Source organism: Pseudoliparis swirei, chromosome 6 (genome assembly GCF_029220125.1).
Source record: "Pseudoliparis swirei isolate HS2019 ecotype Mariana Trench chromosome 6, NWPU_hadal_v1, whole genome shotgun sequence".
Taxonomy (NCBI): Eukaryota; Metazoa; Chordata; class Actinopteri; order Perciformes; family Liparidae; genus Pseudoliparis; species Pseudoliparis swirei.
In genome coordinates, this window is record NC_079393.1 from 1,413,580 (window position 1) to 1,435,530 (window position 21,951).

The window sequence follows — 21,951 nt, forward strand, 5'->3', positions numbered from 1 at the left end:
GTGTCTATGTTTGTGTGTGTGTGTGTGTTTGTGTGTGTGTCTATGTTTGTGTGTGTGTGTGTGTGTGTCTATGTTTGTGTGTGTGTCTATGTTTGTGTGTGTGTGTGTGTGTGTGTTTGTGTGTGTGTCTATGTGTTTGTGTGTGTGTCTATGTGTGTGTGTGTGTGTGTGTGTTTGTGTGTGTGTGTGTTCAGTGTGGTCTCACTCAGTCGTTTCAGAACCAGATCACGTTTCAGCAGCCGGAGGAACTGGAGGTCAAGAGGAGCTCTGACATCACCGAGATCATCATCAACGTAGGACACACACACACACACACACGCACACACACGCACACACACATGCACACACGCACACACACACACAGACACAATTTCCCTCCCCTTTATTATAAATGTGTTAAAGTGACTCAGCGTGTTTCTGTTGGTGGGTTATGATAACTGTGACTCAGTGTGTTTCTGTTGGTGGGTTATGATAACTGTGACTCAGCGTGTTTCTGTTGGTGGGTTATGATAACTGTGACTCAGCATGTTTCTGTTGGTGGGTTATGATAACTGTGACTCAGCATGTTTCTGTTGGGTTATGATAAATGTGACTCAGCGTGTTTCTGTTGGTGGGTTATGATAACTGTGACTCAGCATGTTTCTGTTGGTGGGTTATGATAAATGTGACTCAGCGTGTTTCTGTTGGTGGGTTATGATAACTGTGACTCAGCATGTTTCTGTTGGGTTATGATAAATGTGACTCAGCGTGTTTCTGTTGGTGGGTTATGATAACTGTGACTCAGCATGTTTCTGTTGGTGGGTTATGATAACTGTGACTCAGCGTTTCTGTGACGTGTTCGCCTGCAGCAGATGTGCGTGAACTGCGGCCGGGTGGCGATGAGCGAGTGCACGGGCTGCCACAAGGTCAACTACTGCTCCGCCTTCTGCCAGAGGAAGGTAGGAGCGTGTGTGTGTGTGTGTGTGTGTGTGTGTGAGTGTGTGTGTGTGTGTGTGTGATTGAGTGTGTCTGTGTGTGTGTGTGTGTGTGTGAGTGTGTGAGAGTTACAGTGAGAGATTATAAATGCATATAAATGAACAAATGGCTTCATCTCAAAAGTAAAAAAGGAACATGAATTTAATCGTGAATTATTATAATTTATTCATCAGGACTGGAAGGAGCATCAGCACACCTGCTGTCAATCATCAGGGGGCGTGTCTGTCCAGGAGGAGGAGCCTATCCTGGACATGGACAAAGTGAAATGACGGGTCGGCACAGGAAGTCCTCATAAGGGCATCGATGAGCGAGCCTGTTTAAAGGTTGGACATTTCCTCACTGGGGCTTTTATTGTGAAGGTTTTCCTCCAGACAGGAAACGCAGCTCTGTGTTCTCCTGAGGACGAACGCATCCTGCTCATACCTGTGGAGACTACCTGTGGAGACGCTCCACCGCCGGACGCTGCTCCGTAAAGCTGCTCGAGGGCGGCAATTAAACAATATTTTGTCAAAGTTTGATCATTTTTTATTATTTTATTTTATTATTTTATGATTTATAATGTATATTTTTCCCTATTTATGGTTTTTTACCAGCATTAAAATCTCTATATATTTATTATCATCAAGAGATTTAAAAGCTTTTCTTTGTTCTTCAAGTTAAAACAGTTTTTGATTAATTGACCGAGAACTCCAAAGTTTTTCAGTTTTATTCATTTTTACGGAAAAAAACAAAAAAACTGCAGTTTTCCACTTGTGTGTAAAATGGCGCACGGCGTCCTGTGATTGGTGCGTTTCAGCCAATCAGATGTCTCGGACAGGTTGCAGGCGAGAAAAGGAGATTCTTTCTTTTTTTTTATTTAACGAGACATTCGTTTGTCAAATTCTGTTTTATTTCCAAGAGCTGGTCCACTTAATGTGATCTTTTATGTTTTATTTAAATTCATTAAATTTGTTATAATATATATATATATATATATTTGGCCGTCCACATACTTTGGATCTTGTGTATCAAACACTATTTTATTTATTTATTATGACACGTTTCCCCTCCAGTGAACTTGAACAAATAAATACATTTAATTTAAAGAAAAAAGTGTTTTTCTGCGACATCTTTAAGATCCTTCATTAGCCTCGTGACCGATGGATTACAGCCGGAGTTCATCGATATGCAGTTTCAGATGGTGTTTCATTTTTGGACTGATACTCCACTACTAGTAAAAGTACTAGTACCACACTGTTAACCACTGATACTCACTACTAGTAAAAGTACTAGTACCACACTGAACCACTGATACTCACTACTAGTAAAAGAAAAATATTCCTTGTCGGTGTATTTTATTTATTTTACACTTCAGCATTGCTACTTTCAATGTATAATGTACTGAGAGTATACTTCTTCCACATTTGAGTATTGTTTCAAGACAGACTTTTTGTTTTGTTTTCAATGTTTTTAATTAAATTTAAAAAAAACACAAGTTCCATTTGAAAGGAGACCGGGCGAAGAGTTTTAAGATAATCTGAAATGCATCATCACCAAAATGTACATTATTTACCTCTGAGATGTAGTGGAGGAGTAAAAAGTTTCAGAACATAGAAATACTAAAGTGAAGCAAAGGCACCTCAACATTTTACCTGAGTACAGTTTGGGTACAAAAATGAATGAAAAATGTGGTTAGGCTCAGTTGCGATGGGGAGAGGGGGTGTGGTTAGGGTCAGCTGCAGAGATGAGTGGGGGTGTGGTTAGGGTCAGCTGCAGAGGTGAGTGGGGGCGTGGTAAGAATCAGCTGCGGAGGGGAGTGTGGGCGTGGTTAGGCTCAGCTGTGGAGGGGAGAGGGGGGGTGTTAAGGCTCAGCTGCGGAGGGGAGAGGGGGGGATGTTAAGGCTCAGCTGCGGAGGGGAGTGCGGGCGTGGTTAGGGTCAGCTGTGGAGGGGAGTGTGGGCGTGGTAAGAATCAGCTGCGGAGGGGAGTGTGGGCGTGGTTAGGCTCAGCTGTGGAGGGGCGTGGGGGCGGGGTTAGGCTCGAGCATGTTACATTCACATTTCGCCGGCGAGCGACTGGTGGCCGGGCCTTCGCCTATGGGGCCCGGTTGGGCTCAGCTTGAAGAAACAACATGGAGCAGCCACCCTGTGGACCCACCACCCGCAGGGACAATCATCGGGGTCGGGTGCTATGTAGACCGGGCGGCTGGCCAGGCAGGGGGCCTGGGCGAGGCGATCCCCGACAGCATAGACGAGCTCTAAGAAGGTGGAACCTCACCAGCGGGGAAAGATCCGGAGCTGGTGCGGGAGGTGGAGCGGTACCAGCTAGATAGAGTTGGGCTCACCTCCACGCACAGCACTGGCTCTGGAACCAAGCTCCTGGAGAAGGTTGGACTCTCTTCTTTTCTGGAGTTGCCCAGGGTGAGGCGCCGGGCGGGAGTGGGGATACTCACAAGCCCCCGGCTGAGCGCTGCTGTGTTGGAGTTTGCCCCGGAGAACGAGAGGGTCGCCTCTCTGCGCCTAAGGGTTGCAGGGAGTAAGGCTCTGACTGGTTTGTGCATATGCACCAAACGCAGTAGTCCGTTTGTAGTCGGTGGTCCTGGAAAGGGCATCGCCTGCCGACTCCATAGCTCTACTGGGACACTTCCACGCTCACGTGGGCAATGACAGAGAAACCTGGCGGGGGGTGATTGGGAGGATCGGCTTGCCCGATCTGAACCCGATCGGTGTTCTGTGATTGGACTTCTGTGCTAGCCACGGTTTGTCCATAACGAACACCATGTTCGAACATAAGGTGGACCGGGTACCAGAACACCTGAGGCCGGAGATCAATGATCGACTTTGTAATCGTATCATCTGATTTGGACACTCGGGTGAAGAGAGGAGCAGAGCTCTCAACTGATCACCACCTGGTGGTGAGTTGGATCAGATGGCGGGGGAGTCGGCTAGAAAGACCTGGCAAGCCCAAACGTGTAGTGCTGGTAAAATGGGAACGTCTTGTGGAGGACCCTGTCCGGGAGGTCTTCAACTCCCACCTCCGGATGAACTTCTCACACATCCCGAGAGAGGTTGGGGACATGGAATCCGAGTGGATCGTGTTCAAAGCCTCTATTGTGGAAGTGGCCGAAAGGAACTGGGGTCGGAAGATCATTGGTGCCTGTTAGCTGCTGTCCTGAAGCAGCTGACAGGTACCGGCAGCCCAGAAGGGCTGCAGCTGCGTTGGTCGCGGATGCAAAAACTGGGGCATGGGAGGAGTTTGTGGGAGGCCATGACGAAGGACTTTCGGTTGGCCTTAAAGGCCCAGCCCAGGCTGACAGGGGGGGATCTGCCGACCCGGACGAGGGACATCACCGGACGGTGGAAAGAGCATTTTGAGGAACTCCTAAATCCGGCCAACATGTCCCCTCTATACAGGACAGTGCCTGTAGACTTGGTGCTAATATCCCTGGCAGAGGCCGCCAAGGTTGTCAAAATCTCCTTGGTGGCAAGGCGTCGGGGGTGGATGAGATCCGCCCTGAGATGCTGAAGTCGCTGGACATTGTTGGGCTGTCTTGGCTGACACGCCTCTTCAATGTCACATGGGGGTCAGGAACAGTGCCCTTGGACTGGCAGACCGGGGTAGTGGTTCCCATTTTCAAAAAGGGGCACCGGAGAGTGTGCTCGAACTATCATGGTAATCCAGTGGTAGTTCTACTCTGTGTGATTGACAGGAGAGATGATCAGAGGAGCAGAGTTTATACCACCTTCATTACGACTTGGACTGAAGGATGGGAAGAGTTTCTCAGTGAAGCAGCAGCCAGTAAAGGAGTAGATAAGAGCTGCAGTATCAACGTCATAGAAGGAGACCAGACCCTCCTCATAATCCACCAACACCCCCACCTTCTGAGGATGAGACTTCAAAAAGAGATGGACTGAAGGGTCAGCAAGAGTGTAATACTCGTTCTCATTCCTCAAACATATCGTCCAGAAACCTTCCTGAGGAGACGCTGTGATTCTTCCCTTCCTGTTGATGGACTCTCTCACCACTCCTAAATCCCACTTAGTCTTTCCTTCAACCTGAACCTCGTAGTAAGATCTTCCTGAAGAGAAACTCTGCTTTGCTAAGACGATAAGACTATAATCAAATCTCTTTGGGTTGTCTAGAAGATTCTTCTTTACATCACCATGTTCAACTTGTTTTCTATCATCAGACAGGATGAGTTCAGGATGTGCTGAATCAGGATCAAGAGTCACATCCACTGCAGACTGCTGGACCCTCTTCAGCTCGCCCTCAAACAGCTTCTTCATCTGATTGCTGAGCGTCTCCTCCAGCTGCTTCACAGCTCTCATCACTGTCCCCTCATAGGAAGGTGGACGGACTCTGACTCCGGTCCAGTTCTTGGTGGGTGGAGCAGCCTTCAGGGTCCTGAGGCTCTGGGGGAGGTGGAGGTGGTCTTCAGAGCGTGAGAGCTGCTCCACCTCAGTGCTTCTCTTCTCCAGCTCACAGAGTTCCTGTTCCAGCTCTTGGATGAAGCCTTCAGCCTGTTTCTCTGTGTTTCTGTGCTTCTCTTTGATCCTGAGGATGAGCTCGGCCTGGCTTCTCTCAACAAACTCCTTCAGAGCGGTCAAGACCTGAACACCACCTGCTATCTCTCTGTCTGCTTGTTCCGCACTGAGCTGCACCGAGTGTTTGAGCTCCTGAATCTTCAGGCGTCTCTTCTGGATCATCTCCTTGGTTTCAGCCTCAGTCTTCTTCATCTCGGCTTTCTTTCCTTCATATCCTTCTACAAGAGGAACAACATGGTGGTTCTTGTGGTCTAGATCACCGCAGAGCGTGCAGACACACGTCTGGTCGGTCTGACAGAACAGCTCCAGAGGTTTATCTTGATGCTTCAGACACATCCTGCCTTCCAGGTTCTCCACAGGTTCCATCAGCTGATGTCTCTTCAGACCTGGTCTTGTCAGGTGAGGCTCCAGGTGAGTCTCACAGTAGGACTCCAGACATACCAGGCAGGATTTCAGGGCCTTCCGTTTGGTTCCAGTGCAGACGTCACAGGGAACTTCTCCTGGTTTGGCAGCTTGTTGCTCTGAGCTGCTGCTGCTGGCTTCCTGTTGAGCTGCCTGTCTGAACTGAGCAGCCATCTCAGAGATGAAGGTGTTGACCTGCAGCTCAGGTCTCCTGGAGAAACGCTTCTTACAGTTAGGACACTGATAGGGGACATTGACGTTCCAGTGTTGAGTGATGCAGGCTTTACAGAAGTTGTGTCCACATGGTGTGGTGACTGGATGAGTGAACACATCCAGACAGATGGAGCACAGGAACTGACCCTCAGTCAGCTGACAGCTGGCAGCAGACATGTCTACAGTCTGAGGACAACAAGAGGGGAAATAAAACTTATTACATAACTTTGTATTATTTGTTTATTAAATGTATAATAAGAGTCATCCTGAATTTGCTGAGAGTGAATCAGAACTCAGATATGCAGTTCATCGAGAGTGGTGGTACAAGATACGACACTGGAATATATTGTAATTCTTCCTCTTGCAATGTGTTTCCAATACAGTGGTGCCAAATATTGATATTTCTATATACTATGCACATTCAGGCTGAAGAAATGCTACCTGGCTACGCTAGCATCTTCAGCACAAATGTCAAGTGGTGGTTCGAACGCCAGAACCTTGTGGATCGAGGAGAGTCTAGGTACGAGCCTAAGGGTACGTGGTCCAACTGGGGCCTCTAATATGAAGCAGGATATGAGGGTAGCGAGGTACCTTTAGAATATGTTCTCGTTTTTCAGTCCTACGATGGAGGATCACTTCTTCTTATCACCATGGTTAATCATGCCCAACACCTACCATGCTCCAGAGTAAATGGATCCAATATTGCAGAATCGCTGTATCGTGATACCATCGTTACCGTGGGCAACGTATCGTGACGCTTTTCTCCCTTGAACTGCACCACCATAGCCCGCACTAGGGACAGCCCGTGACACAACAGATGGTGGAGAATGCAGGCACTGGGGCCTAAATTCAGATTATTGGGAGTGAAAATATTGATGACTTGATACCGTTTTTTAAAGAACTTGAAACACCTGGCCACGGTTACTAAATAGAGCCACTGGTGCAGATGCTGGTGGAGAGCCAGAGGGCCAATCAATAAATCAATGCAGCCTTATTGCAACAGCAAATAAGGGCTAAATAACTCAAAGAGCAGGAGCTCCAAAAGGTACCAAGGGTGAAACCCAAGGTAGCGGACTTCATCCCTAAATTAGGAGTGACTGAGGATGTGGAAGCTTACCTTCATGCCTTTGAAGCTACTGCAGTTTTAGAAGAGTGGCCAAGGACACAGTGGGTGGGACTCCTGGCTCCTTTCCTCTCCGGTGAGGCACTTAAAGCATTTCAAGATGTAGAGGCCAATATTGCCCAAGACTATGACTAGTTAAAAGAGATTCTCAGTCGCCAAGGCCTTACTAAATTTATCATGGCCCAACGTCTCCATACCTGGTACTTCCAAAGTGGAGATACGCCCCAGTTCCAAATGCATGAATTGATAAGAGTGATGGAAGAGTGTCTCGAACCAGACAAACGCAGCCCTGCAGACACCAGTGTTTATTTTTAATATTTTCTTTGCCACAAACACATCGGCACTAACAACATACGACCGCAGCACACTTTTGGACATAAACTTTTGCGCAAAACAAGGGTTTTTGTCCACTTTTTCCATCGATCCAGCGTGGCCGGCAGAGATCGTACGAGCGAACCACAACATCAACAGTGGAGCCGCTACTACGGGGGGACGACGAAAACATCGAGGGAAACGGAGCGGAATTCGGAACAGACTGAGAGTTCAAGCCCACCGTCCACCTCTGCCCAGCATCCTTCTTGCTAACGTCCAGTCTCTGGAAAATAAGATGGATGATGTTAGGGCAAGGATCAGATTCCAACGGGACATGAGGGACTGTAACATCTTTTGTCTGACGGAAACATGGCTGACCCCGCTGGTGCCGGATCGAGTCATATGCCCAACCGAGTCCTTCTCTGTTTTCCGTGCAGACAGAACGGAAGAGTCTGGTAAATCTAAGGGTGGAGGGGTTTGCTTCATGACTAACAACAAGTGGTGCGACCCCAAGGACATTAAGACTCTTTCTCGCTCCTGCTCGCCGAACCTGGAACATCTGACGATCTCATGCCGTCCATTCTACCTTCCCCGGAGTTCAGCTCGGTCATCACCACAGCCGCTACATACCACCACAAGCGGACACCGACGTAGCACCATCGGACCTACATGATGTGTTATGTCGGCATCAGAACAAGTATCCCGACGCGCTGTGGTGGTGGCTGGGGACTTTAATAGGCAAACCTAAAAAGTCATGCCGAACTTTCACCAGCACATTACGTGTGCTACCAGAGGGAAAGAACGTTGGACCACTGCTATACGCCATTCAAGAGAGGCTACAAGGCTGTCTCTCTCCTCCGCTCGCAAATCAGACCATGCCGCCATTTTTCTGCTTCCGGAGTACCGCAAAAGATCGCTGGAAGCGGTAGTGACGAGGAACGAAGCGGTGGTCTGACCAATCAGAGGCTGAGCTACAGGACGCTCTGCGTGTCGTCGACTGGGACATGATCCAATCCAGTTCCAGTGACGCCAGCGAGTTTATGGAAGTAGCAATGAGCCTCATAGCAACGCTTAGCGGACACCATCGTCCCCACGGTAAAAGTTAGGGTCTTTCCTAACCAAAAGCCGTGGGTTGATAGATCCATCCGTGAAGCTGTGAACGCCTGCATTGCTGCCTATAACTCCGGTCTTGTATCCGCAACATGGACGAGTACAAGGCAACGGTCTATGGACTGAGGAGGGCGGTGAAGGAGGCCAAGAGGAGGTACCGAGACAGAGTGGAATCACAGATGGAGCAGCGACACCAGGCGCCTATGGCAGGGGCTACGGACTATCACAAACTACCAGAGCAGACCCCGCAATGGTGAGTGCCGACGCATCCCTAGCGGACGACCTGAACTCATTTTATGCACGGTTTGAGGCTAGCAACAACAGCGCTAGCTCGCCGCTAACAACAACACCGTTAGCGTAGCCGAGGTGAGTTCTACCGCTGGGGATGAACACACACTCTCTGTGACCGAGCACAGTGTGAGGAGGGCTCTGTTGAGGGTGAACACCAGGAAAGCTGCAGGTCCAGATGGCATATCTGGGCGAGTACTGAAGACCTGTGCTAACCAGCTAGCTCCAGTGTTCACCACAATATTCAACCTCTCCTGGCTGAGTCCGTGGTCCCCGCCTGCTTCAAGAGATCCACTATTGTCCCTGTGCCCAAGAATGCTTCTCCAGCATGTATGAATGACTACCGACCGTGGCCCTCACCTCGGTGGTCATGAAATGCTTTGAGAGGCTGATAAAGGACTACATCTGCGCCTTCCTCCCTTCCTCCATGGACCCGCTGCAGTTTGCTTATCGCCCAAACAGATCCACGGATGATGCTGTCTCCCAGGTACTGCACACCACACTCTCTCATCTGGACAGCCAGAGGGGGGCTATGTGAGACTGCTGTTCATTGATTATAGTTCAGCTTTCAACACCATAGTCCCCTCCAGACTGGCCGGCAAGCTGATTGAGCTGGGACTGAACACCCCTGTGTGCTTGGATCCTGGACTTCCTGACCGCCAGGCCACAGGTGGTCAGGGTGGGCAGACACACCTCCAAACCCCTCACCCTGAACACAGGATCCCCCCAGGGTTGCATCCTCAGCCCCCTACTGTACTCCCTGTACACACATGACTGTGTGGCCAGGTTCAGCTCCAACACCATCATCAAGTTTGCGGATGACACAGTGGTGGTGGGCCTGATCTCCGACAACGACGAGAAGGCCTACCTGGAGGAAGTTGCTGATCTGTCACTCTGGTGCCAGGACAACAGCCTCATCATGAATGTCACCAAAACTAAGGAGCTGATTGTGGACTTTAGGAGGGTACAACAACAGAGGACGTACTCACCACTGGGGATTAACGGGACTACTGTGGAGAGGGTGAGCGGGTATAAATACCTGGGAGTCCACATCACCGAGGATCTGACATGGTCAACGAACACAGACACTCTGGTGAGAAAGGCAAGGCAGCGCCTCTACCACCTCAGGCAGCTGAGGAAATTTAAAGTTTCCCAGAGGATCCTTCAGTCCTTCTACTCTGGAGCTGTAGAGAGCGTCCTGACAGGAAGCATCACAGCCTGGTTTGGCAACTGCTCCGCCGGGACAGGAAGGTCTTCAGAGAGTAGTGCGTTCGGCTGAACGCCCCATGCGAACTACACTCCCACCCTGCAGGACTTGTACACCAGGAGGTGCAGAACCAGAGCCGGCAGGATCATGAAGGATCCTCACCACCCCAACAACAGACTGTTTCAGCTGCTGCGGTCAGGCAGGCGCCTCCGTAGTCACGCTGCAAGAACAGAGAGACTGAGACGGAGTTTCTTTCCTCAGGCCATCAGGACTGTGAACTCCGACCTCACCAGGACCCCCACATAGACCCACACAACTGCCCCTCTTAGGCACACACACACACACACACACGCACACTTACTGTAAATATTGTGTTGTTTTTTATTGTAAATAGTGTGTACTTGTTGCCCTTGCACATTCCTGCTGAGCATTGCCACTTTCATTTCACTGCACACCCTGTGTGTGTATGTGACAAATAAAAACATCTTGAATCTTGAATCTTGAATCTTGAACCATAGAGACCCTGGTTAGGACTGGTATTTAAGGGCTCTGCCTTACGAGGCAAAACGAGTAATAAGCCACCAGAAAGTAAATACCCTGTAAAGAACTGGGGTTTCTGTCCCTGCCCAGCCAAGGGTGAGTCGCCAAAGAGGTCCTACGCCAGCCAGCCCCCACTCCAGCTCACCCAATAGAGGGGTTAGACAACCTGTGCAGCAACAAGCGTTTGACCCCAGAGGCCCGCCAGTGTTATCTCTGTGGCGTATTAGGTCACATCTCATGGCAGTGTCAAAGGCTAGATGAGCCCATCCTCACAGTAGAGTCCACCAGCGGTCCCCATGTCTCCTTTGCTGCCCTCCTGGGGGGAAGTGGAGACCAGCGACCCATGTAACTGTGAACCAACGGGATGTAGAAGCCTTGCTCGATTTGGGAAGTTCCAGGACCCTGATCCAGGAGGGCGTCTTGGAAGCATATTCCTCTGCTCTAGGCAACCCCTTCCCAGTGGTGTGTGGTGTGTGTCTACGGAGACATCCCCGAGTACTCAACCACTGTGGTGAAACTGACCACAACTAAGGACACGTTTAAAGTCGAGGTCGGTAGGTAATAAGGAATCTTCCCCTCCCTCTCCTGATTGGGCGCCATTGCCCGACCTTCCGGATGCTGTGGAGGGAAGCCCTGAAGAAGCTCAGTCGGGAGCCCCGGAAACGTACGGCAAAAAATAGGGAAATAATTAAACCCTGGGTTAATGTCGCCATACCCTGTTCTTGCCCACCAGTTTCCGTCCAAGCCTTGGCCAAAGCATCAGACGACTCCCAACCACAACCAGGGCCAATTGAGGTGGATGCTGCTGGTCCTCGGGTAAGGTCACCCCTTAAAGGTCAGTATGGAACAACTCAATTACAGGACCTCAGCCTGAGAAATGACCGAGGAAATGTCAATGTCCTAGAAGGGACATTGGGGCCTGGGAGACTCCTTCCTACCCTCATTTTGGAGTGAAAAATGGCCACTTGTATCACGTAACAAGTAATAAGGAACAAATCGTTGAGCAACTACTTGTGCCCCAACCTCACCGCCCCACAGTTCTGCAGTTAGCCCACACACGCTTGATGGGAGCTCACTTGGGGGTAGAAAAGACTAAAGAGAGGGTGTTGCAGAGGTTCTTTTGGCCAGGAGTCCACAAAGAGGTAGAGAACTACTGCCACAGTCTGTCAGATCAACGTGCCAAAACCCATTTATTGTAACTCCCTTATCCCACTGCCGATCATAGAAACACCCTTTGAAAGGGTAGGCATGGATATTGTGGGACCACTGTCCAAGAGTGCCCGAGGACACCAGTACATCTCGGTCATAGTAGACTTCGCCACCCGGTATCCGGATGCCGTCTCCTTAAGAAAGGCAAATGCTCAACAAATAGCAAAATAACTGTACCTCTTCAGCAGTCGTGTAGGTATACCCAACGAAATTCTTAGGGAAAAACGGTGAACCAAAAGCCTTATCGGGTGCCAGAGTGCCGCAAGAAGCTGATTGACGAGGAGGTAAGGAACATGTTGAAGTTGAATGTGATTTAGGAGTCCAAGAGTGCCTGGTCAAGCCCTGTCGTCTAGGCCAACAAGACGGGCAAATCAGTGCGATTTTGTAATGATTTCCGAAAAGTGAACGAAGTGTCTGAATTTGATGCCTATCCCATGCCTCGTGTTGACGAGCTGATTGAAAGCCTGGGCTATGCATGATTCCTAACCACACTGAATCTCACAAAGGGTTATTGGCAGGTCCCCTTATCGGCAGGATCAAAGGAGAAGACGGCCTTTGCCAGCCCTGGATGCTTTTGCCAGTATGGGATGATGCCCTTCGAGCTGTTTGTAGCTCCCGCCACGTTCCAGCACTTGATGAATCAAGTACTCAAGCCCCATCAAGAGTATGCTTCTGCCTATTTGGATGACGTTGTGATTCAGAGCCCAGACTGGGAAAGTCACCTACCGAGGGTGCAGAAGGTGCTGGAGTCCCTCCGAAAGGCAGGCTTGACGGCGAACCCCAAGAAATGTAAGCTGGCCTTCGGAGAGACAAACTACTTGGGGTACACTATCGGGCGGGGCCTTGTCAAACCCCAGGAGGCAAAACTGTGCCATAAAAGACTGGACAAAACCATTGACCAAGAAGCAGGTGAGATTCTTTTTAGGCCTTGCTAATTATTACCGACGGTCAATCCCTGACCTTTCTACGATAGCGGCCCCTCTCACAGAACTGACGATCAAGAAACACTCCCGGAGGGTGACATGTTCCCCGGATGCAGAAGAAGCATTTGGCAACCTGAAGAGGGCCCAGTGTTCAAAACCGGTCCTTACTGCCCTGACTTCAGCAAGGAGCTTGTGACCCAGGCACATGCCTCGGATGTGGGTCTGCACAGTAAAATCCACAGTGTTAAATATGCAGTGTCAAAGTCCATTGACTCTTTCAGAGTTATTTCAACACCAGCTTGAGTAAGATGCCCCCTGGTGTTGGTGTTAATTTACGGAGTTAAAACAGTGGTGTCAAAAGTACTCTGAGAAGCCACGCCTCTCTCCTCGCCTCATTTCTAACGGCTCTAACGGATTTTTCTCAGCGCGCTTTTCCTAACGTCGACCGACTGCGGTAAGTGTCTTTTAGTCACCTATTAAAGACAGTATTTTGGCATTTCAACAGGGGCAAACATTTAGAATACCTTAATAATGTTGGCTCGCCTTATTCCAGCTGTCTTTGCATTTTAAAATGACAAATTACAATGGATTAACATGACCGAGTTGGGAACTAGCTTATATGTGTGGTCAACGTTCAACAAATTAAGACTAACAAGCTCATGTTAGTTAACTCAAACTCAACAGCACGACGAGCTGTTAATACAGTGTGGAGGGGTGATTATTTTGTAGTCTTTATGAAACTACTAGCTACTCAAGTACTTAAGTTAGCTAGCTACTGATATTGTATTCTTGCAGCCGCACGGTCGACTTTAAGAGGACATTTGAATCGGTTACATTTATATTATTAATATATTTATCTATTTTATGCAGTCATCTGTTGATTTAAGTTAGCTGATCTCAGGTCTGCTGAAACTCGCAGCCACGCCTCCATTTGACTCGTTCAGAACAACATGACTCAAGCTAAAGCACGAGGGAAGCATTGAAGCTAACGGCGCACAGCAGTGTGCTGACGTCCTCCGCCAGAGACCCGCGCTGAGAGCGAGAGGAGCAGGACGTGTGTTACTGGGCTCGATCACACCAGACGCGCCTCTCAAAAACGCGTCGCCCGCTAAACCATTGATTCCCTATGGTACGGCGCGACTTTCATATTTTAAATATCTTGAACCCAAAATTAACGGTTGGTTGCGCACGCAGGTCCGTTCCACAGGTGCACTGCGCTGTTTTGCCCGGCGTATTTTTGCCTCGGCGTTTTTGGTGCGGCTGCGTCTTTTAGAGTCGCGTCTGGTGTGTTCGAGCCCTAAAACGGCTCCTGCTGCTTTCTGCTGTAACGTCAACAAGCTAACGGTGTGCGCGGGGTGTAACTACAGAGACTTTTAACTGACCAATGTGCTGCTACTCTTTACAGGGGCCATGCTACTGAAGGCGAAACTCGGGGGTGTCCAAACATTTGGCCGAATAACGGAACCAACTCTGAGGGAGTTTTTGGCTGCAGGTAAGACGTATCACAAAGACTTAAGTTGTAATAGTAATATAATGTTGCTATTTAAAATTGATATACTGGAATATCCAGAAGGTTATGCTACATTTAAAGTCCTCTGTTTTTAAAATTGTATTATGTGTGTTTGTGTATATTAATTCACGTTGTCTATGTTTCTTCTTCCCTAACCCCATAACTATTGATGCACAATGTAAGACACTATTGGTGGTAAAATTATTGATTATTTTCTAGATGTAATAGTTATATTTTTAAGTGGGGGATCAGTGTTTCCTAAAGCCTAAAAGTACATCCTCAAAAGTTATTTTACTCCCAACCTAAATGTATTCAGTGTACTGTGATATGAATGCTAAAATTAAGAAAAGTAACCTTTTGGGATTTAAAAAAAAAGGCTAATAAATGTATCAAATTGGTTGGGGATCAATTTCATCTCCAAGCATTTTATTTCACTTGTTTTTTTATTAAAGCCTTTATTTTAAAGGTAATAATACAAATTCAACAAGTATTGGTAAGTAATAAACTAATGTTCCATATCGAATGACCTTTATGATTCTAGCATTTGCAAAGTTTGGTGTCCCAGCCATAACCGAAGGGGTGAAAGTTGTTGACGGTACGGGAACTGAGTTGGATGACGATGTGTTTGAGGACGTAGTGAAGGATCCATCAACTGGGGCGCTAACCATCAAATACGACACAGGTTTGTTCCATTTGTAATGCATATTATTGAATGGGTAACTGAGTCTTTTGTCACGTGAAGCTAAGTTGTTCAATGGATAAAGGGAAACATTTGTGGGTAGTGTGCATTTAATGTTTTTAATCTCCCTCTTTCTTCTTCAATCATGGCTAGAATCTGTCTCCGGTGCAACATCCTGGGAGCAGTCCCAACCATCAGCCCTGGATTCATCAGACTCGCAGGATACAATGATTCTTTCTGAAAGTCCTTCTGGAAGACTACAGAGGCTAAGCAGGTGAGAGTTGACGCACAAACACCAATAATTTTGTTGTGACACATTGAAATCTGTTCCTGATTAATATTGCAGAATTGAGATTTTACATTACATTGTTGAAGTTGTTTATTTCTTTCCAGCATTTAAAGCTGTGGAATTGTGGCTTCAAAGCATCTGGAAACTCAAATCCACAAGAGCCTTCTAATCATATCATTTAGGGTCTCTTGTACATAAGATGGCATCTCAAAGTATAACAAAATAGCATTATCAAAAAACTAATTTTAAATAATGAATGCTTACTAATGTACAGAATGGAATGTACAGAAGTCCCTAATTTTTCTTTTTGTGGATTTGGTTCTCCTTGTGACTTCAAGTCAACTATGAATTATAATGGATATACTCCTAACAGTTTTTCTGTGTGTTTAAGTTGATGGAATCCATTCTTACCAAGAAATCTGGTGGGGAACTGATAATAAATTAATACAACCGAACCAAGTCCTTGATGGATGAAAGCAGAAGTAAAATGGTGAACATTCTAGCAGCTGGCATAACAGAGAAAAATGGGTAATTTACTAATTGTTCTTAGTTGTTCTCAATCTGTCATTAAATTCTGGAAATATGACCTAAAAAAAAGAATGTCTTATTTAATCTTGCAGTACATCACCACCCAGAGAGTTGAAGGAAATGTATGCTAAAGGTATCGTGGCTTTATTCCCCTACCTCAGTGACCCTTATTCCAAGAATGGCTATGTGAGTAAAACACAGTGATGATTGTGGTTGTGTGAGATGCTGTATTGAAACGTGTATAATTCTTCCAGAGCATGATGTTACATTTTAAATGTTACTAATGAAATGTCTGTTTTGTTTTCCTTTTATCCTCCCAGGAGCATTATTATGATGGTCAGAGGGACACTGGGTACCTCGCCTGGAGGATTAAAACTATTCAGAGGTGCACTGCTAAAGACAGACGATCAGCATTTGGAGGTAATTCTGTACTAATACTGGAGATTCCTCCATGTAGAATCAGTGATTGCCTTTTATTGCATATTTTTTTCCAGTCAATAATAAATGATAGATTTTTCTTAAAATGTATGTCAAATCTAAGTTACCTAAATTGTTTTCAATATGCACATGGTTGTGATCTGTATTTATCACACAATATTTTTTAGATGGTGTTTAATCAGCCAAAGGACCAGATGACATGTCTGGAGGACCAACTGTCAGACGAGAGTCCGAGTTTCTTCTTGAGACTGTCCCGAGCGACGATGAATGTAAAGAAGCCATCTCATTGATGAAACATTCTGCTGATGAGGACACACTCAAGAAAAAGATGAAACTGACATTTGTCTATCGCCGCAACATGATCCTTGACCCCCAGCAGTCAAGGGACATCCTGTCTGACTTTCCGCGTTTTAAAGATGGCAAAGGCTTGGTAAATATCTGACATTTTAGATGAACAGGAAATGGGCATTGACACTAACAACAACTAACAATTATGTTTGGCAGATTATGAAATCCTGACACTGTCCCCCAACATCCCTACACTAGGTTGAACAGGATTTCGTTCTGATGTTTGGAGAGGATACATCAGACAAGCTTCTGGAGAAGTGGCCAACCACATTTAAGAAAAAGATCATCAAACAATGCTCCATCAGGGAGCTTGATGAACACCTTCTGGCAGCTGATCCTTCTGAGGATGGCACTGAAGTGGATGTGGACTTTGGTAAGCCGTTTGTTGTTTTGCATTCAGACTTGAAATATATCAACTATTGATTATTAACATATGTAAAGCTGATTTGAGATATTAATATAAGAGAACATGGTGTATACTGAGGAAACCTCAAAAGCACTAACGGCTATTTTTTTTGACATTGCAGATATACTGATGTGTGTTAACAACAAAACTGTTACAGGTTGGGACGGGGACCTGTCTTCGCTTCTACTGTTGCTGCACCTGATTCCACCTTCTGCTCGGGGTCGGGAGAAACCAGGAAAGGTGTCTGCATCCCAAGCAGAGAAGCATCTTGTGGGATTCAAGAAGGTTATACATTTTTCTAATTTATGACTAATTTTAAAATCCCACCACTGATCATTTACATTTCTTACTATAGTTCCCAATACTGATAAGCTTTAAAAACATTACACTGACATTAGCCAAAAAGCATCAAAGTTGTAAGGGGATGTATTGGGAGTCTTTCAGCAAGGGAAGATTAACTTTAGGTCCAGGAAAGATGGTGACACTTCATGAGCTAAAAGAGGGTTCAGAGATTGCTTTCAAACTTGGAGCTGTATCATCTACCAGTGTGTTTTCTGCGAAGTGGATAAAACATTATGGTACAGAGTACCGCCCCAACTTCATTATCTGTACTGTGTTTAGTAAGATAAGGACTATTGTTGTTAAAGATGACTGTGTATTGCTCTGTGTAAACTTGCTGGAAACCATCTGTTTCGATCAGCATTACCATGCCTTTAAGGTTAGGCTGCATCCTTACAGGCTTGTCAAGGTATTGCACATAAATGACCTGTTTTATAATAAACCATTTGATCTTCAAATGCAGTACGGCATGGCAGACTCCACCTTGTACATTGTCCCTTATTGCCATTTTATGCAGATCGAAGGTCAATGTTTTGTATTGTTGCCCTGCACAATAAAGAAATGTGAAATGCATTATGTTGTGGTAACTATTTTTTTTAATTGTTAATTTGGTATGTTTAAAAAAAACTAACTTGAAAATGAATTTGATGTAATTTTACTCCAGAGTACCTTCATTTAGAAAATGCCAGTGTCAATGGATGTTAGAATTGTACACAGTCAGTGTTGTGTTTTCACTGTAATAGAGTAAATTATCAACACAGTAGTGTGTAACATCAACACTTACCAGAGTTATTTGACCTTCTAGTGTTAACTTTTTACAACTCAATACAGTGTTAATGAAGATGGGAATTTAACTCTATTGGAGTTGATTTGTTATCACAGAAGAGTTAAATTATCAACACTAATGAGAATTATATTAACACTCACCAGAGTTATTTACCTGTAGTGTTAAATTTGATTAACACTGTACAGTGTTAGGTAGTGTTAAATTTTTACTCTATTTAGAGTCAATTTAACTCTAAAATTTCAACACTTGGGCAAGAGTCAATTTAACTCTAATTCTGATTGGGACCATATACACTCGGGAATAGTGTTAAATGTAACTCTTTAAGTGTTATTTTAACACTGCAGAATTTACTGTGTGGGGGCTGTGCTAGCCCAGATCAAAGAAGGTGAGGAACACCCCTGTAGCAGGTCTACTGCCGCTACCCGTGGGTTTCCCCCACCAGCACCAAGGATCCGCCAGGCAGCAAGAGGTTTTGTTCACGGACATATTTATTTGCACACACAATGACACCGAGCAGACCGCAAAACACGCGCCTCTGCTCACCTCTCCCTCTCCACTCTCAAGTGGGAGCTTTTATAAGGGTGGCCTCGGCTGCTGAGTGATTGCCAATCACCAGCAGCCGAGGCCAAATCAGACACAGCTGCCACAACCCCATTCTTTATTTGAGTCAGAAGTTGTTTCTCAGAGAGAAGAAATATGCCACTGTGGAAAAAGAGTGCCTAGCCTTAAAATGGGCCCTGGAAACCCTCAAATATGACCTGCTTGGAAGGAGCTTCACCCTGGTGACGGATCATTCACCTTTGCACCGTTATCTCCCTTGCACTGCCCCACCCTAGCTGGCACTAGGGACAGCCCGTGACACGACACCTCATATAGTGTCACATCACACATTAAATGATATAATAACACTGCTAAACCGCTGTTCAGTCTGTTATGAAATTATTTTGAACATTAATTATGACATCTATATGGCTTAATATTCTTTATATGATAAAACTAGATAGAAAACAAACAGATTTGAACTCAACATGGACCAAATATAAAGTGAGTGTATTTAGTCTTTGTAGAACATTGGACTCACCCGTGTTTTGTCAAAGATTCTGTTGTTGTTGTTGTTGTTGAGAAGCAGCTACTGTATTCAGTTGAATGTTTCTTTAGAGAGAAACAGAGAGACATGTCTCGCTGTTTCTGACTCACTTTACTTAAACTTCAGGAAGTGACCTTTAGACTCTTATCTCAGAGTTGATCCTCCTCTCAGTGGCCCGTCGCCAAGAGGGAGCGGTGGAGGAAGGAATCACAACCTGAACTGAAGGGAAAGTACTAGTACCACACTGAACCACTGATACTCACTACTAGTAAAAGTACTAGTACTACCACACTGTGAACACTGATACTCACTACTAGTAAAAGTACTAGTACCACACTGAACCACTGATACTCACTACTCACTTCAAGTATTATCAGACAAATGAACAAAAGTATTAATAGTAACATCTTCCTTGTTGGTGTATTTTATTATATTATCAGATTGTTTCTTTCACTTTTAACTCCTTTAGAGTGTTGCTCAGTTAATCCAGATGACCATCAGATTCTATAAAATGATCATATGTTCGTAGGTCTGGAGGCAAAGATCTGACGTTCCTCAAGCTGAACTGATCTTTGTTACGACCACACACATACACACACATACACATCTTAACAACCAGCTTTTTTTTGTTTTGTGAAAACCTTTTATTCTGAAAAGATGAACTTCAACATATAAAATCCGTCCCCGGCGGCGTGTTCTTGGCGTGCTGCTGATCCTCTGACGCCGTTTGTTCTCCACAGGAGGAACACGGAGCGCCGACTAGCTGTCGCTGCGTCACATGTAGGAAACAGTCAAAAGCTCCCGGAGGAGGGACGCCGTGACGGGCGGTCCTCAGCGGGCGGTCCTCAGCGGGCGGTCCTCAGCGGGCGGTCCTCAGCGGGCGGTCCTCAGCGGGCGGTCCTCAGCGGGCGGTCCTTAGCGAGCGGTCCTCAGAGGCTAGTCCTCAGCGGGCGGTCCTTAGCGAGCGGTCCTCAGCGGGCGGTCCTTAGCGAGCGGTCCTCAGCGGGCGGTCCTCAGCGGGCGGTCCTTAGAGGGCGGTCCTTAGAGGGTGGTCCTTAGAGGGCGGTGCTCAGCGGGCTGTCCTCAGCGGGCGGTCCTCAGAGGGCGGTCCTTAGAGGGTGGTCCTCAGAGGGCGGTCCTCAGCGGGCGGTCCTTAGCGGGCGGTCCTCAGCGGGCGGTCCTCAGAGGGCGGTCCTTAGCGGGCGGTCCTCAGAGGGCGGTCCTTAGCGGGCGGTCCTCAGCGGGCGGTCCTCAGAGGGCGGTCCTTAGCGGGTGGGCCTCAGAGGCCAGTCCTCAGCGGGCGGTCCTTAGCGGGTGGGCCTCAGAGGCTAGTCCTCAGCGGGCGGTCCTCAGAGGGCGGTCCTTAGCGGGCGGTCCTCAGCAGGCGGTCCTTAGCGGGCGGTCCTCAGCGGGCTGCGTGTACGTGTGTGTCAGGCTCCTGCCGGAGGCCACCGGGGCCAAATTAGCCGATTAAAGCCGCTTATCGGCCACGCTTTGCGGCGTCCTTCAGTCCTTGAGCTCCAGCAGGAGACGGTCCGTCGGGCTGTGCGCGCGGGCGTGTGTGTGTGCGTGTGAGGCAACGAGCGCCCGCTGCAAAAAATAAAAACATCCCCAATGTTTTTGAAAAGTTAAAGGCTGCACGTGAATCTTTAAACTTCATTATTTCACTTCGGAGGTGTAATTAAAGAAATTTAATGGGATTTGTAATCTAATCATTCTTTTAATTACCCGTAGATTATGGATTATGATTATTAAAGTGCTTCACAATAAACCTGATCACTGTGCTTCAGGTCTCAGGTCTGCAGTGTGACCTCTGACCCCCTGAGATCTGAAGGTGTATCTGTTGCAGAGCAGGACAGGGGTTAGGGGTCAGCTCATTCACGTGTTCCTAGTGTCTGCCTCTTGATAATCAACACTTTAAAAATGGACCATTCATTCACAATGTAAAAAAAGGGAAAAGTTCAAAGGGGGCGGAGCTTCAATTAATGTGAATATTAAGGGTCTCTATAGCTCATTCTTTTAGTTTAAGGTGCTTGTTGGGGTTTTATTTGGTGATATCTGAGCATTAGTGTTTTAAAGACGTACTTTTCTCCTTTTACAAGCCGAATGGACAAATGAAGTTGCTGATATAAATATACGGTGCGTTTCAATCGTGTTTGTAGTAGATTCCTCCACATGTGTGTCGTGTAGATTCTAAATAAAAACATTTTAAACCAAAAGCATCGCTTGGGATCTCAGTTCAAAAAGTCTTCAAATAGCCATGGAAATTAATTTTTTTGGTAGTGTAGCGTGAAGCACCACGCGGGTCATCAGCCTCCTCCTCCTCCTCGAGCCGTGTCCCTCACATCCAGAACGTCTTCAGGGCTCTCTGTGGCCCCGGCTCCGAGGCTCCCAGGGGGCTTCAGGGTCCTTGGAGAGCCTTGGCCCCCTGGAGGACCTCCTCAGCCTCGTCTCTCCAGACATCATTTGGTGTCTTAAAACTCAGTTTTTACTTTGAGCATTTCATCTTTTTGTTCAGAACTTATTTCATTCTGAGACGTCTTCAGCAACAACAACAACACTTTGTGATGTTTACGCACATTAATACAAAAATATCAGCTTCAAATCAGGAGCTGGAGACAAACGTCCTGAAACTCAGCCACAAGTAAACAACAGGAAGTAAACAACAGAAAGTAAACAAGTAAACAACAGAAGTGTTCAAATGACTCTGGAGCC

General features: G+C 46.8%; 2 protein-coding genes and 2 long non-coding RNA genes across 8 annotated transcripts in view; 3 read left to right on the plus strand and 1 right to left on the minus strand.

Annotated features, from left to right (window-relative positions):
• Window positions 1-2,297, plus strand: part of LOC130194636 (deformed epidermal autoregulatory factor 1 homolog) — a 10,675-nt gene extending 8,378 nt beyond the window's left edge. For 2 of the 3 annotated variants that reach the window (XM_056415666.1, XM_056415668.1), the window contains exons 9-11: window positions 195-293; window positions 849-938; window positions 1,149-2,297. In XM_056415666.1, the coding sequence (XP_056271641.1) occupies window positions 195-293; window positions 849-938; window positions 1,149-1,244 (285 nt within the window). In that variant the 3' untranslated portion in view covers window positions 1,245-2,297. The remainder of the gene's footprint in view (window positions 1-194; window positions 294-848; window positions 939-1,148) is intronic. The other variant, XM_056415667.1, reaches the window with a different exon arrangement.
• Window positions 2,298-2,373: 76 nt separating this feature from the next.
• LOC130194633 (E3 ubiquitin-protein ligase TRIM69-like) lies at window positions 2,374-21,824 on the minus strand. Its single transcript, XM_056415661.1, has 2 exons — window positions 19,231-21,824; window positions 2,374-6,299 (listed from the first exon to the last, which is right to left on the minus strand). The coding sequence occupies exon 2, from the start codon at window positions 6,288-6,290 to the stop codon at window positions 4,644-4,646; it is 1,647 nt and encodes a 548-aa protein (XP_056271636.1). The 5' UTR covers window positions 6,291-6,299; window positions 19,231-21,824; the 3' UTR covers window positions 2,374-4,643.
• Window positions 13,040-16,174, plus strand: LOC130194642 (uncharacterized). Of its 3 annotated transcripts, none has more exons than XR_008831920.1 (7): window positions 13,040-13,954; window positions 14,231-14,317; window positions 14,877-15,017; window positions 15,168-15,288; window positions 15,695-15,831; window positions 15,924-16,017; window positions 16,152-16,174. It is a non-coding gene; the product is annotated as an uncharacterized LOC130194642 (long non-coding RNA). The 3 variants fall into 3 exon arrangements; XR_008831921.1 differs by having other exon boundaries at window positions 13,041-13,279; XR_008831919.1 differs by having other exon boundaries at window positions 13,041-14,317.
• On the plus strand, window positions 16,179-17,935 carry LOC130194643 (uncharacterized). Its single transcript, XR_008831922.1, has 4 exons — window positions 16,179-16,251; window positions 16,437-16,699; window positions 16,816-16,990; window positions 17,181-17,935. It is a non-coding gene; the product is annotated as an uncharacterized LOC130194643 (long non-coding RNA).
• Window positions 21,825-21,951: the final 127 nt, after the last annotated feature.

What these genes read in the sequence shown, in the direction of transcription:
- LOC130194633 (XM_056415661.1), bottom strand. Translation starts at nt 6,290, where the DNA reads ATGTCTGCTGCCAGCTGTCAGCTGACTGAGGGTCAGTTCCTGTGCTCC.